Here is a 14,406-nt window from a genome sequence, read left to right as displayed (position 1 = left end):
AAAAATGGAATTAACAAATTAACTTGCACCGACGGAAAAGTTAAAACTCCTCCTTCTTCTTCTAGAAAATTTCATACCATATTTCTCCCTGAAAAATTGTTTCTATCATAAAACGCGCGTTTTGGTTTGTATCCGTACCCTCTTTATCTCTGCCGCAATCTCTCTCTTAAATTACAGCCGACTCGCTTCGTATTACAATTTCAGCAATTCGATCTTCTGAAGGTAATTTCTGATTATATTGTCGCGCATATGTATTTATATATATATATATATATGTATATATGTATATATGTATGTATGTATATCAATTTATTATTGGAGTTTCTCAATTTAGAAATGTGTAAATTCTTGCAAGCCAATGCATAATAAGACGTTTATTAGCGATGAAATTGATTATTTTTTCTTTTTATGGGTTGCAAAATTTTGTTTTTAATATATGTTTTCCCTTTGAATTTCAAATTATTGGATTCTGGGTATGAATTTATACTGATAAAATGTTCCAATTTTGGTTTTTTAGTTTTTTGGGTATTTAAATTTTGATACTTGCCTTATCTCTTGATATTTCAGCTGTATTTACTGGGCATAATCACTTGTGCTTGTTATAATGATTACTTGAGCATAATCACTTGGATAGTGCTGTTAAAATGATGAATGACTCGTTTAGATGTGCTTTCAAAATGACTGAAATTGCTTTTAGAGAAAATGTTTTTGGGTTCCAAAAGCACTTGAAGTGCTTTCTACAAGAAGCACCAGTTATGCGCTTCTTCCAGGAAGCATTTAAGTGCATTTCCAGGATTTGCTTACATTTTTACTAATGATTGGTTCTAAAAACATTTTGACCAAAAACGCTTTCAGTCATTTTGAAAGCATATCCAAACGAGCTCTAAAATGTTTTTTTTTTATGCTTTCGGACTAATTGAATTAGTGGAAGCAGTACATCTTTTGTGCTAATGAGATTGATTATTTCGAACAATCAATCTGTGATGTGTTATCTTTCGATGTTCTTCTTTGCCGATTATTTCGAACAATCAATCTGTGATGTGTTATCTTTCGATGTTCTTCTTTGCCGACGAATATTATGGCATGCATTTACATTTGTCCTAATGAAATTGGTGGATGTTTAGGCTTTCAGCGAGCTGCTCTGTAACTAGTTTGGTGTTGGACATCAAGATGGGAGCTTGCGGGAGTAAGGTTGGTGTTTCTTTCGTTCTTTCGTTTTAATTATTTACCTTCTTAGGAGTGGCTTGGTATTCAATGCGGTAATAGAATATCTTCCTAGCCTGATTAGGACAAGTCCGTATCGCCTGTTCAAGCTTACGAAGTTGATGGATGATTAGTGTGCAATAACTCGTATGATTCATGCAGTAGAAGTCTATAATCATCCCTCTGGGTTTAGCCTTTAATAGTTTATGTCTGCAGCCTGCCAAGAAGAAATTATCGCTGCATGATTGATCTTCTCAATAATTGGGTGTTTCGTTGATAATGTTGAACTTTCTTGTATTTTTTCTTTTGTAATCTGCAAGTTATAACGTTCCTGATACTTGTAGCCTAAAACTAAAGAAGACGATTCTGAAGATAAACTTGAGTTTACTGGTGCCAATGTGCACCTCATCACCACTACGGAAATTTGGGATCAAAAGATGGAAGAAGCAAAAAGGGATGGCAAAATTGTAAGTTTAATCACTCTTTCTTTCCAATAGAAATATACTACGTTGAATAATGTCTGATGCTTCGTTGTCAAATTTTTAATATACTTCGGCTGAACCTAATTCATTATTTTTCTATTGGTAACGAGTTACTGCATTTAAAATCTGGTAATCATTAAGACTTTTGTGGTTAGTGATAAAACCTAAACCGGGACTCATGAAAAAAGATACAAGTCCCATGACCTTGGGTGGGATCCTACGCAAAGCTGCACGTTTTGAGATATAAAATAGGGAAGAACAGTATGCTTATCAAATCTCTATAGATTCTCTTATCTACTGAAACCTTGAGTGTCCCATCCAGGCTGTCAAATTTAAGCTTTGGCGACCAAGGAAAAATAGCAAAGAATTTAAACCAACACAATGGGTGGAATAGCAAAAGACTAGTTCTTCTAATTGATAGTAAGAGATCATTTTCTTTTAAGTTTTGATTCAGAAAACTTCCCAATGACGTCTTCCCCTGATGAAAAGATGCTAGTATACAGGGACTTTTTTCATCATAATTTGACCGGGAGTACAATCTGTTGCAGTAATCCTGGCTCCTTTATAACAGGCTTTAAAGAATTTTAGAAGATTGCGTTGTGTATGAGACTATGTTTTCCCAGTTTGTGAGGTCGTACTCATCCCTATTAGTAGTAGATCATTTGTTAAGAATGTGTCGATATAAATGCATCAGCAAAAAATTCTCTCTGCAGCTTGTCTCCAAATAGACATTCATCATAGGTCAATGATATTGTTATGCAATATGGTTACATATTGCTCGGAATTCAGTTTGCATTGGATGTTGTTTCCACATTCATCGTCTTGGATCCTCGTTTGGAAGTATATTATGTGCTTAGTAGGCAAGTTTTGTGTTGAATGACTTGTTAGCTTTCTTTTCTAGCTCTTTATCTATTTGAAATTGATCTGCCCAACAGGTGATTGCAAACTTCAGTGCAACATGGTGTGGTCCTTGCAAAATGATTGCACCACTATACCGCGAGTTATCCGAGCAATACCCTTCTCTAATGTTCCTTGTGGTTGATGTTGATGAATTGACTGTAAGTTGTACCCAGTTATGTTAATGTAATCGTATTAGTGCTATTGCATGCAAGTTATCCTCTTCTGACCATATGCCTGGTAATCAAATTACTCATTAATGTACTCGGGGTTCCGCCACAGCATTATAATTGTGCAAAACAATAAGTGATGTTTCCAGTGGATTGATGCTCGTTTACACTTGGGTTTTGTATGGTGCAGGACTTCAGCACTTCATGGGACATCAAAGCCACTCCCACTTTCTTCTTCCTTCGGGATGGGCAGCAAATCGACAAGCTAGTTGGCGCCAACAAGCCGGAGTTGCAGAAGAAGATAGTTGCTGTTGTAGATTCAATTCCAGTGAGTGAAAAATAACTACGATAGTGGTTTCTATGTTTTGCAAGATTGTTCAATACCTCCTTTTACATGTCGCGAGTTGGTGGATATGTTTGGCGTGAAATTGTTTTTTTTATGTAAGTTGGTTTTGGATTGTAAATACGAACAATCGCATGAACAATTTTGGATGGCAAGTGCCTTCGCCTATGAGCGGTAGGTCTCGGGTTCGAGACTTGGGAGCAACCTCTCCATAAATGGGGGCAAGGCTAGCCGACATTCACCTCTCCCAGACCCTGCGTAAAGCGGGAGCCTTGTGCACTGGGTACGACCTTTTATTCTTTTGAGCAAAATTGTCGTGATTGTGTTATGCTCAAAGTGCAATGCAATTGCAATAACAGGTCCAACAGCCATGAAGTCTCAAAATAGTCCAAGTGGTCTAATCTCCTCTCCACAAATTTGTTTGGACCCATACGTTTTCTCTTTGAGGGTCCCAATGTTAAAAGTCAGTTTTTTGGATAAAAACATAACGCAAAGCGCGTAAATAAATTTCAGTTTATTAGATTTCATTGATCAGTTGGTGATCTTGTTGTCGTCAAATGAACCATGTTGCACATATGTCAATGGATATCAACATTTGTCGAAGCAATCTAATAAGCGTGATCGAGAACTTTGTCAAGTGTGTCGATACAACTTGCTAAGTACTACGAGATATGCTACATGCATTGCATCAAAACACATACTGGTCACAAAAGATACTCATACAAAACATTCGGAGAGTCCCCAACGACCTTTGCATGCTTGTTTGGGGCTCCAAGTGATCCTGAAACCATCTTGGTCGCATAATATATCCGTCCTTGTATACCAAAACGTACCCCCAGCAATCTCTCCATCAAGCGATAGTGACTAGATTATACATAATCAAGTTAGGTTAATAAAGACAACAACTTTTAAAATCTAAGGAAAACTAATGAAAAGAGCTTGAAAACTTTGAGTTTTAAAGATAAGGACAAAATAAAAGGTAAAATGAATAGTACCATGATAGACTTTTTAGTGTAAAAATATGATTTTTCGTTAAAGTAAACAGTATCGGAAACTTTTCGTTAAAGTTCCCTAAAATCTATTGGTGATTTTTTGTCACAAACCAAAAGGAGCGCGTGGAAAAAGTTACAATCCCACTTAAGGCAGGCTAGCCAGCCGTGCTATGACAGTCAAAATGTTCGAGTTTCTCCTATAATTCTACCTGTTCATACCTAACTAAACAAATTAAATGTCGTCTGTCTTGCATTATATCTGAACATGGTCCCCCACTCACATGTTATGGTCCTAGACGACGGCAGACACATACATGAATCATCAATTGATCTGATTTTATAATGCGATCCGAAATGCATGGAAGCGGAAATGTGAATTAGGCTAGTTGGTCGAAACGGACAAAAGAAAAATGAAGGCGAAATCGATGATCCCATGGCAAAAAGAAATATGAAGTAATAAAACATATTCTCAAACTCTTCATATAATTATAGATACAAAATTACAACTTAACGCGAGCAAATCATATCAGATGACTTCAAAATAATATTAGAGAAGAACATTAACTTAATGAATGGAAAGTGGAACAAAGTAAAACAGCAAACTTCTTTGCCTGAATTGATTGAGAGATGAGCCGTGTTTTCGATCCTAACGTCCTTTAGGGTTCATGATTTGTGAGAACACGGCACTTGGCGTCAATCCGTCAGAGTCGTCGCTGGCTAGGCTCCGGCCGCCTATGCTCATGCTCATTCCAGTGCTCCTTGAGTCTGTTACATTACCATCATAGCCGGGCATTGCTTTGGGGTCCTTCCCTTTACTGCCCATGAAGGGCTCTTCCTCGATGTCCATTCCTCCACCGATACCCTCGCCACTCTCTTCTGCACTCTCCTGTAGCTGCAAGGCGAACTCGAGGTTCCAGAGCACATCTCCCATTGATGGCCTGTCGATGCTTTGGTCCGACACGCATTTCATTGCTGTCTCAGCAAACTTCTTGAAGCATTCTGGTGTTATCTTGCCCTTGAGATGAGGGTCAAGGATGTGCTCAAGAATGCCTTTCTTGTGGCAATGTGCAGCCCACTCTGCTAAGCTCACTTGCTCCTTTGGAAGCGTTGGGTTCAAGGCTGGGCGAGCACATAAGATTTCGAAGAGAACAACCCCAAAAGAGTAGACATCAGATTTTTCGGTCAGTTGTTGCCGCCTGAAGTACTCTGGATCCAAATATCCAAAGCTACCTTTCACAACAGTGCTGACGTGCGTGTTGTCCAATGTAGGACCTGTTTTTGACAGCCCAAAATCCGAAACCTTTGCAACCCACTTCTCGTCTAAAAGAATATTGGTTGTCTTCACATCTCGGTGAATGATTGTGTGCTTGGCACCAGTGTGAAGATAGTGCAAACCGCGAGCAGCACCAATACAAATCTCAAGCCTTTGCTTCCAGGGTAGAGGGGGCTTTTGAGTCTTGTACAGATGCTCACGCAGGGTTCCATAAGCCATGTAATCATAAACAAGGATCATTTCACAGTTCTCTTCACAATAACCAATCAGAGATACAAGATGACGATGGCGAAGTTTCGAAAGCATTTCAATCTCAGTTTGAAATTCATGCACACCTTGGTCAGAGAGTGCGCTTCCACGCTTGATTGCTACTTTGGTTGTTCCACCATCAATTTCACCCTTGTAAACCTTTCCAAAACCTCCAACCCCAAGGAGTAGAGCCTCATCAAAGTTGTTGGTGGCAGATTTGATCTCAGCAAACGAGAAATGTCGACAAAGGTTTGAAGGAAGGGAGGAAGTGTAACTTCCTGTTGTGTTTGTCTTTGCAGAACCTGCTGAGTGTGAATTTCCATATAAAGAAAGAGGAAGCCAGCCAGATGGACCATCACTTGAACTTGCGTCCTTCCCTTGTCTACGTCGGCGTGACACACAAATAGCCAAGAAACCAAGGACGAGGGCTAAGGCAATTCCACCACCAACTCCCCCAGCGATAATTGCTGTTTGACCACTCTTTCGCTTGCCATGACCTGATGATGGTCTAGCCTTGGTTGGATCAATGGTATCCTGCTTAGGAAGAGGAAGAGGATTAGGCCCCCCAAGGTTACCGGTTGTATCATTAATCTTGAATATCTCAACTCCGTTTAGGATTGAATCATCGTAATTTGGCTTATCAGATGTGTTTGGATGCAGTTCAAGCCATAGATCCACCTGTGGTTTCCCATTCGGAACAAACACCACATAATCCTTGTACACTGGAATCCCATTGCCTCCCGCCCAGGCAATAACATCAGCTCCAGCCATAGCAGTTTGCTTGTTGAGAAAGATATCAAACACTCGTTGATTAATCTTGGTTATATTTTGGGCAACCTCACAGAAATGTAGTCTAACCAGGTACGAGAATCCAGAGTCGATTGAGAAAATCCAAGTCAAATTGTAATTGAGGTTGATTCTTTGATCTGGCCCCATTGATCTGGCAGTGGAATAGACATCCTCTGGTGCAATATATGTAGGCATGCCCGAAGGGTAACTAATCGTCATGTTTGGATCAGTAGTTTCGGGAGCCCCATATGCTGCCCCTAAGAGATACTGAGTGTCATCGTACCAGGACCTAAACAGACCCGTATCTTTTGGCGGCGAGATATCATTCCCACCCACATTTATCCGATAAACATTCTCAAGAGCAGTGCTGTTATCAATGTAGAAAGGAGTCGATTGACCCACAATCATGGTAGTACCATCAGTGGCACTGTAAATATCAGGCATTGACACAATCTCAATCCCATTCACAAATGCAAATGCATTCGCAACCCGGGAAGAGGGTGTAAACGATACGGCCAACGTCTCACCCTCGACATTGACAATAAACTCCTTAGTAATAAAAACATAATCCAGAGCCTCAGTTGTCTGAGCAACACTGAAGTTCTTCAGAATAGTATAGGACTGAGCAGTGACAGTAAAAACAGCATTGGAGGCATTAAGCTCGGCATAGGAAGCAGGGTAAAAGTAAAGACGGATGAATTTTCGACCGGATGCAACTGGGAATTTGTAGGTGAATTGGGAGCGGAAAACCCTCGCAGTCATGAAGGGAACTTCAGGGACTGCAGGATCCTGAGTGGCGGCGGGGGAAGTGGTGGAGGAATTTCCACCGGATGCGAACTTAGATCCCACATCCGATGTCCATTTCACGCCACTGGAATCCGTCGTTTCGGCAGGACCGCCGCAATTTAGGAAGATTTTATCAGATGGGACATAATTAGCAGCAAAAACAAGATGGATTGAAAGAAATACAACGATGAATACAGCTATAAACCCAGCAGTGTTCATAATCATACCCTCTTCGGATTTGAATATACCCAGCACAAAAAAGTGTACCCAGCAGAAGAAAACTACTGAAACAGATCAAGATCTATGCTTTTCCGACAACCCAGATCGGGAAATCCACTGAAAATTCAGAAATCGAGCTGAAACTTATCAAAGTGACGGAATTGGACTGAACATCTTAAGCTTTTCAGCAGACAAAACAGCTGGAAGAAGGTGAGAGTTTTGGTTTACCTTGTCGGAGAGAAAACGCCGGAGAAAGCCTCGGGTTTCGGGAGAGCTCTGTGGATCGGCGATTTGGGAAAGGAGCAGAAACCTAACTCAGAGAAGCTGGCTTTAATGGCTAACTTGCTATTTGCTACTAGCTGTTTGACTTGCTGGGTACTGAGGTTTGGTTTGCAATGGCCCATAGGTTGCTGGGTATTTACAAAGCGATGCCATCCCCAGCTCCGAGTCGGTGGCGGTTGAAAGTGCTTTTGATTGGTTACTGGAGGACAGATCAGTAAGGGAGTGGTTACAGGAGGGATACGCGTTTTAAGTGGGGCCCATTAGGGTTATAGGTTAGGGATTTGGATTCATCCATAGCTTATAGGTTAGTGGGTGGATTCTGTATCTGGAGTGTTGGTTGGGATCACTGTTCTAAAAATCCCCGCTTAGCGCCGTCTAGGCCCTGCCTAGGCGTTAGGCCCCAGCCCACCGCCTAGGCACCCGCCTAGGTTGCAACTCACTTAGACAGAAAATACATAACTTTTATTTTGCATTTTGTTTTTTTCCAATAAATTGTAAGAGACTTGTTGCATACTTGAATGAACAAACATTATATCCTTATTTCACATGTTTTCATTATGTTCCAATACTTCATGATATATATGCATTCTATTTTGTAGTTTATGATAAAATTATATATATTTCAAGTAGAAGCAGACACTTATTTACCTGAAATATGATAGATTTACTTAAATCCGCCTAGTCCGCTTAGGCTCCCGCCTAGCCGCCTAGGCGCTAGGCCCCAGCCCGCCGCCCGACTAGCGCCTAGCGACTTTTAGAACCTTGGTTGGGATTACTACAAATAATCACGACTAGTGTTATCCACACACACATTTATTTCTCACACGTGTCTTTTAATTCGGTTATCAGATTAAATGAATTGAAAACGATCAATGACAAAAAAATTAACAAGAGAATGTAAGAGGTAAAAACGGATATATGAATAGCAATTTCCCTAATTAATATGTGATTGCAAAATTTTAAGTCTAAAAAGAGGGGTGTGTTTAGGGATGCGCAAATACCCATTGGTTATGGGTAACCGCGGTTACCCGCCCATTTAAATTAAACGGTTACGGTTATGGGTAACCGTTTAGATAAATAAACGGTTATGGGTATAACCGTTTACCCGCGAAATTTAAATGGCGGTTATGAGTATTAACCGCGGTTATAAACGGGTAACCGTTTACCCATTTATTTTATTTATGTAAAACTAACACAAACCATGTTCTCGATCCAATAATACTTAGCACCCAATAAATTAGCAAGGAATTCATCGATCATTCTCTTAATAACACTGCTACAGGAATGATGATTCTCATCATCAAGGAATTTGCCAAATTAATTTAAATTCCTTATGGTTAACCGTGAAATTGACAGAAATGCTTTGACAAAAATGTCTTCTAAACAATTTTTGTAACCCAATAATACTTAGCAAATATTATATTTACCTTCATTGATAACAGTTAAAACTATCGTCCGTAAACTATTATTTCAATTATTGGAATGGTATAAGAACTTAAAAAATTAAAATACGGAAATGTATGATGAATATACCTATAACGGTGTTTAATTGTCAAAAAAAAATATGATAATTTTTTTTTTAAATTTTCAAGTTGTTAAAAAACATGTAGACGGGTGAAAAATGGGTAATGGTAAAAAAAAAAAGATAAACGGGTTAAAAGGGTAAATGGGTAAACGGATATTAAACGGTTAAATGAGTATACGGTTATGGGTATGGTTAACCGTTTATAAACGGTTATGGGTATGGGTATAACCGTTTAGGCAATTACTTAACGGTTAAACGGTTATGCAGGTATGAGCATAAACGGTTATGGGTAAATAACTGCGGTTACCTGCCCACCATAACTGTTGCCCATCCTTAGGTGTGTTATCCATACACTCCTTGTTAATTTCTGTCACTTAATCTTCTTTAATTCATCTAATCAAACAACCGAAAATTAACAGGATGTATAAGAAGTAAAAATAAGTAGATAAATAGCACACTCCTAAAAAAAAAAAAATATTTAAGGGCACGAGCCGGCCCAAAATTAAAGGGACCGAATCGGATGTGTTTGAAAATTGCACACCTCTACATTAAGCTATCAAAACAAGAGAAGAAAGGGTCTTGGCATGTCATGACTAGAAACTTATTGGAGGACAATGGCCAAAAGCTAGGTGCATTTGAGATACACTTCTTCTTCTTGTGTTTTTCTCTCATCATGTGCTTCTCTCTCTCTTGGTTTGAATGAGACTACTTTATGCGGGAACACACTCACATAGGTTGATACCAAATGCAATGAATTATTCAAGTCTCTTTGCGTGTTGCATTCAAGTTTTGTTTTCGTGTTCTTAGGCTCCCTATAAGGTTGCCCAATGCAGAAACACACTTATAGACTGTGGTAATATTCTTAGCCAATGTTGCAATGAAATGCATTTTAAAATTTTCACACGACTGTGTAATTAGTTTGAGATAAAATCACAATAACATTAAAATTGTAATTAATATATATATATATTTGTGACGATCTCTCCCCTCATGTGTCGCGCTATAGTCTTATCTCTCTAGAATTTTGGATGAGACTCAAATGCTAAAGATGTCACTCACCTGTGAGCGCACGGCAAACCACGTATACCTTCAACGAAGACCTTCCCCACTGGCATGAGACGCATGCATGGCAAGCGCTAACAAGTGAAAGGACAAGGAAATTTTCAAAAACACACACACATAAACGATAAATAATAACAAAAATGCTACTCTTATTATATTTTTCATACATTTGTACCGTTTTTATAATAGAGATAAGACCCATATATATTGGTGTACCTTACCTCTATTACAAAGATGGTATGAAAAATATGATAAGACATGATGTTAGGATTGGTAAAAAAAAAAACATAAAATTTATCGAACAAACGACCAATGATTACGAAAGTATTTGTACCAAAGAAAACAAATTAATCGAGACCAAAAGGGGATGGCCACGAAGGGATCAACAGTGGGAAAGCACGTTTTCCTTCACAAAGACAACATCATATTGTGATGAACACCGGCACCCAAACTCTCCCAACTAAAAATGCTTGACCATTGAAAAAAAAAACTCCCTCCTTCTATCTGTAGTCTGTATCATTCGAAAAGATTATAGTACGTCGCGTCGGCGACAGACATAATACGGACTGGAGATGAGAGTCGACCAACGTTTAGACACACAGAGGCATTGAAAAGCGGATTTAAAAGGAAGTCGACAAAGAATTTCAACCAACACAAGCTGGGGAAGATCATTGATATTCATGAATTTTGAGGACGGTTTTGGTGATCTTTTTGATCTTTTAACGTCGGACGGACCATGATCAAGACCGATCTACTTTTGTAATTGTAGGATAGAGAATTAAGACGGTATACAATTAGACCAAAAAAAATTAAAATAGAAGGTATACACAAAGTTACAAACGTAGATTAGACCCGTGGTCTGGCATGGCGGATCTACCATAGGCCAAGGTGGTCAGTTGAACTGTGGCGGCCCGAAAAGTTATCGATAGTGTCTCCGATGACCCTTTGGTTGTTTGGGTAATAACCACTTCGTGGGCATAAAGTGTTAAAATACATATGTAAGACTCGGCATTTTTCTTTGGGTTAGAAAATGGGGCACAAAACCCAAGCAACTGCAACACGAAAAGAAAAACTTAACCCTAGAGCTAGAACAAACAGCGGTCTTGTGGCCAAGACACTCCAACAGCACTCCGCAATCCTTGTGGTACTGAATATTAATACGTGTAGTCACAGAGTCTCTAAAGGAAAAAGAAAAGGGAAAAGAAAAGCTTACCTTTACGATGCACTGCAACCGACACAAATACATTCATTCCTTCATGAGCTGGTAAGAAAATAACCAAGTTTTGCAGAAAAAAGGTAAATCATCCATGTTTCTTTCTTTCTTTCTTTCTCTCTGAACTTTGTTTTTTATGCATATATAGAACCAATCTAGTTCTAGCCTTCTAGGGTTTCTCTAGATGATCAGATGCACTCTACTCCATCAGATGTAATGATGATCAAGACATCTGAGCTGAAACTGAAAGCAACACACCATCTAACTTCACATAAAAACATAGTATTATCAGTTTTACATTATCTTCTAAAAGGTCGGTTTTTCGCTCATCAGACGCATTAATCTTGTCATCTCAATTTTTCAGTTTTTAGAACTACGTTAATTTTGTTACTGCTCATCCCACCTTGTCGTAGGACCCAACTGAAAGTGCCTTCGGGATTGATACTGGCTAGCTGCAACTTTACTCCTACACTTGAAACAGTATACATTGTGGAGTCAAGAAGCAGTTTGTTTTGCCTTCCCTTCAAAGTTTGAAATGTGATCATGTGTAGACATCATCTGATCCATATGTATAAATACGTTGCCCGAAAGAACATGCATTGTCTTGCAAGTTCAAATCAATGTCATGGATGGCCGCAAAAGAAAAATGATGACACAGAACATTGTTTTGGTGACCATTTTTATGATTTTCATCAGCCATTGTAGCTCTACTTTCTTTGATGCCAGTGGATTTGAGCAATTGGAAACAGTGGTGGAGAACGTCGAAGATCATTTAGCATATCCAAGCACAAATGATTGGTACCCGTAAGATTGGGTTTCTTTTTTTATTTTTTACTTTTACTTTTATTTTATGTGCATAATGTTTAAGCATACATGTTCCTAATTGTGTAGGGTTGAAGAGCTGAATGATGGAATGGAAGATAATGAGTGGCAGTTGGTGCAGAAGAAAGGGAACCAATTTGTGTTGAATGATCAACCTTTCTATGTGAATGGATTCAACACTTACTGGTTGATGGTGTTTTCTGCTGATCAATCCACAAGGGGAAAAGTCACTGATTTGTTCAAACAGGCAGCTTCGGTTGGACTAACTGTTTGCAGGACTTGGGCTTTCAACGATGGCCAGTGGCGAGCTCTTCAGAAATCGCCATCAGTTTATGATGAAGAAGTTTTCAAGGCAAAGTCCCTAACCACTTGTTTGTTCAATGCTTTCGAGTTACTCCTCGAATTCTAAGTGAATTTCGTACGATGAGTTGCAGGCTTTGGATTTTGTGATAAGTGAGGCAAGGAAATACAAGATCAGACTCATATTATCTTTAACCAACAACTGGGATGCATATGGTGGAAAAGCACAATACGTTAAATGGGGAAAAGCAGCTGGTCTGAATTTGACTTCTGATGATGACTTCTTCACTCATCCAACACTCAAAAGCTACTACAAGGCCAATGTTAAGGCAAGTCGAAAAGCATTATTTACAAGCCTTGATCATCTTACCATCGTCGGTATTGTGCTTAATTTACCTGTTAATTAAGTTTGTAGTGATTATATATTTTTGATATTTCCTTCATGCGTATTTGTTGTTATACTTTGTTGTTGTAGACGGTGCTTAATAGAGTTAATACACTCACAAACATAACTTACAAGGACGATCCCACAGTTTTCGCTTGGGAACTGATGAACGAGCCTCGATGCACCTCAGATCCTTCGGGCAATAAACTGCAGGTTTATGCTCTACAACAAATATGACCGTGTATCTTTGTTTTATCGGAATATATCATTTTCTTGTAGTTGAAGGAATGTTCTGTCTTCTAGGATTGGATACAAGAAATGGCAGTTTATGTTAAGAGCGTTGATCCGAAACACTTGGTAGAGATTGGACTGGAAGGATTTTATGGTCCCTCAGCACCTGCCCGAGTTCAGTTCAATCCAAATACATATGCTCAACAAGTTGGAACTGATTTCATAAGGAACCACCAGGTTTTGGGTGTCGATTTTGCTTCTGCTCACATTTATGCAGACTCTTGGTAACTTTCGAAACTAAATTGTCCAAGTCCCTAACAATAATTCGAGTATTCAATTTCTGATTGAAGTTTTATAAATTCATCGACGAAGGATATCACAATCAATCTCTGACGTGCATCTCCAATTTACCAAGTCATGGATGGAAGCCCACATTGAGGATGCAGAAAAGTATCTTGGAATGCCGGTGGTGTTTTCAGAGTTTGGCATATCTTCGAACGACCCCGGCTACAATTCATCATTTAGAGACACCCTTCTCAGCACAGTGTACAAGACCATCCTGAATTCTACAAGGAAAGGAGGGAGTGGAGGTGGGAGTCTTTTGTGGCAGCTCTTCCCAGATGGAACCGACTACATGGACGATGGTTATGCGATTGTTCTGTCAAAATCTCCTTCAACAGCAAACATCATAACCCTTCACTCCACAAGACTTGCCCTATTCAACTCTCGATGTTCTTGGAAATGCCGGTGGGGTTGTAAGAAGAAGCATCCAATAGAGGGATTCTTGCTACGTTATGATGAACTGTAAATGCTATACGCTTTGAATTGTCATTTCTTCGTTGACATGTATTATGTGATCTTTTGTGTATGAAAACAACGAAGATGGACTAGCTGAATTAAATAAAAGAAAATTACGTTAACGATACTAGTTGTTCATCAAATCTTAACACCTTGTTCATGGATGAAGAAAATCAACATTTCTATGCAATCTACATGACAGACCGGAAATTGGCACCTTTTCGATGAAATCTACCAATTGAAAACTAACGAAGTAAACTACATTAGTAGCTAACTAACTTGACAACTTATAATTTACTGCCATCCATTAACCATATGATGTATTAAATGTAATTGTTTACTTATATGCCATGAGTTCTTCACCCATCCCACACTCAAAAGCTAC

General features: G+C 39.1%; 3 protein-coding genes and 1 long non-coding RNA gene across 5 annotated transcripts; 2 read left to right on the top strand and 2 right to left on the bottom strand.

The window, feature by feature from the left end:
• Positions 1-3,245, top strand: LOC103427645 (thioredoxin H-type). The gene is made up of 5 exons (XM_008365712.4): positions 1-222; positions 1,125-1,191; positions 1,548-1,670; positions 2,621-2,743; positions 2,943-3,245. The coding sequence occupies exons 2-5, from the start codon at positions 1,171-1,173 to the stop codon at positions 3,093-3,095; spliced, it is 420 nt and encodes a 139-aa protein (XP_008363934.2). The 5' UTR covers positions 1-222; positions 1,125-1,170; the 3' UTR covers positions 3,096-3,245.
• A 1,296-nt stretch (positions 3,246-4,541) lies between these two features.
• On the bottom strand, positions 4,542-7,872 carry LOC103427709 (receptor-like protein kinase FERONIA). Its single transcript, XM_070819981.1, has 2 exons — positions 7,632-7,872; positions 4,542-7,520 (listed from the first exon to the last, which is right to left on the bottom strand). Exon 2 carries the CDS (start codon positions 7,407-7,409, stop codon positions 4,734-4,736), a length of 2,676 nt encoding a protein of 891 aa, XP_070676082.1. The 5' UTR covers positions 7,410-7,520; positions 7,632-7,872; the 3' UTR covers positions 4,542-4,733.
• Positions 7,873-10,056: 2,184 nt separating this feature from the next.
• Positions 10,057-11,625, bottom strand: LOC139194913 (uncharacterized). Its single transcript, XR_011579695.1, has 2 exons — positions 11,486-11,625; positions 10,057-10,346 (listed from the first exon to the last, which is right to left on the bottom strand). It is a non-coding gene; the product is annotated as an uncharacterized lncRNA (long non-coding RNA).
• LOC103433770 (mannan endo-1,4-beta-mannosidase 6) lies at positions 11,329-14,148 on the top strand. Of its 2 annotated transcripts, none has more exons than XM_008372055.4 (6): positions 11,329-12,283; positions 12,377-12,659; positions 12,742-12,936; positions 13,083-13,205; positions 13,296-13,507; positions 13,596-14,148. In XM_008372055.4, the coding sequence occupies exons 1-6, from the start codon at positions 12,111-12,113 to the stop codon at positions 14,029-14,031; spliced, it is 1,422 nt and encodes a 473-aa protein (XP_008370277.3). In that variant the 5' UTR covers positions 11,329-12,110; the 3' UTR covers positions 14,032-14,148. The 2 variants fall into 2 exon arrangements, with proteins under 2 accessions (XP_008370277.3, XP_008370275.3); XM_008372053.4 differs by having other exon boundaries at positions 12,079-12,289.
• Positions 14,149-14,406: the final 258 nt, after the last annotated feature.

This window comes from Malus domestica, chromosome 04, assembly GCF_042453785.1.
Source record: "Malus domestica chromosome 04, GDT2T_hap1".
Classification (NCBI taxonomy): domain Eukaryota; kingdom Viridiplantae; phylum Streptophyta; class Magnoliopsida; order Rosales; family Rosaceae; genus Malus; species Malus domestica.
Note: the sequence above shows the minus strand (reverse complement) of the source record. Positions and strands in the feature narration are given on the sequence as shown.

Excerpts from the sequence above, each read along its gene's own strand:
- LOC103427645 (XM_008365712.4), top strand. The coding sequence starts at position 1,171 with ATGGGAGCTTGCGGGAGTAAG. Across the intron at positions 1,192-1,547 it reads TGGGAGCTTGCGGGAGTAAG|CCTAAAACTAAAGAAGACGA; the intron begins GTTGGTGTTTCT and ends TGATACTTGTAG. Across the intron at positions 1,671-2,620 it reads CAAAAAGGGATGGCAAAATT|GTGATTGCAAACTTCAGTGC; the intron begins GTAAGTTTAATC and ends TCTGCCCAACAG.
- LOC103427709 (XM_070819981.1), bottom strand. The coding sequence starts at position 7,409 with ATGATTATGAACACTGCTGGGTTTATAGCTGTATTCATCGTTGTATTT.
- LOC103433770 (XM_008372053.4), top strand. The coding sequence starts at position 12,111 with ATGGATGGCCGCAAAAGAAAAATGATGACACAGAACATTGTTTTGGTG. Across the intron at positions 12,290-12,376 it reads AGCACAAATGATTGGTACCC|GGTTGAAGAGCTGAATGATG; the intron begins GTAAGATTGGGT and ends CTAATTGTGTAG. Across the intron at positions 12,660-12,741 it reads ATGATGAAGAAGTTTTCAAG|GCTTTGGATTTTGTGATAAG; the intron begins GCAAAGTCCCTA and ends GATGAGTTGCAG.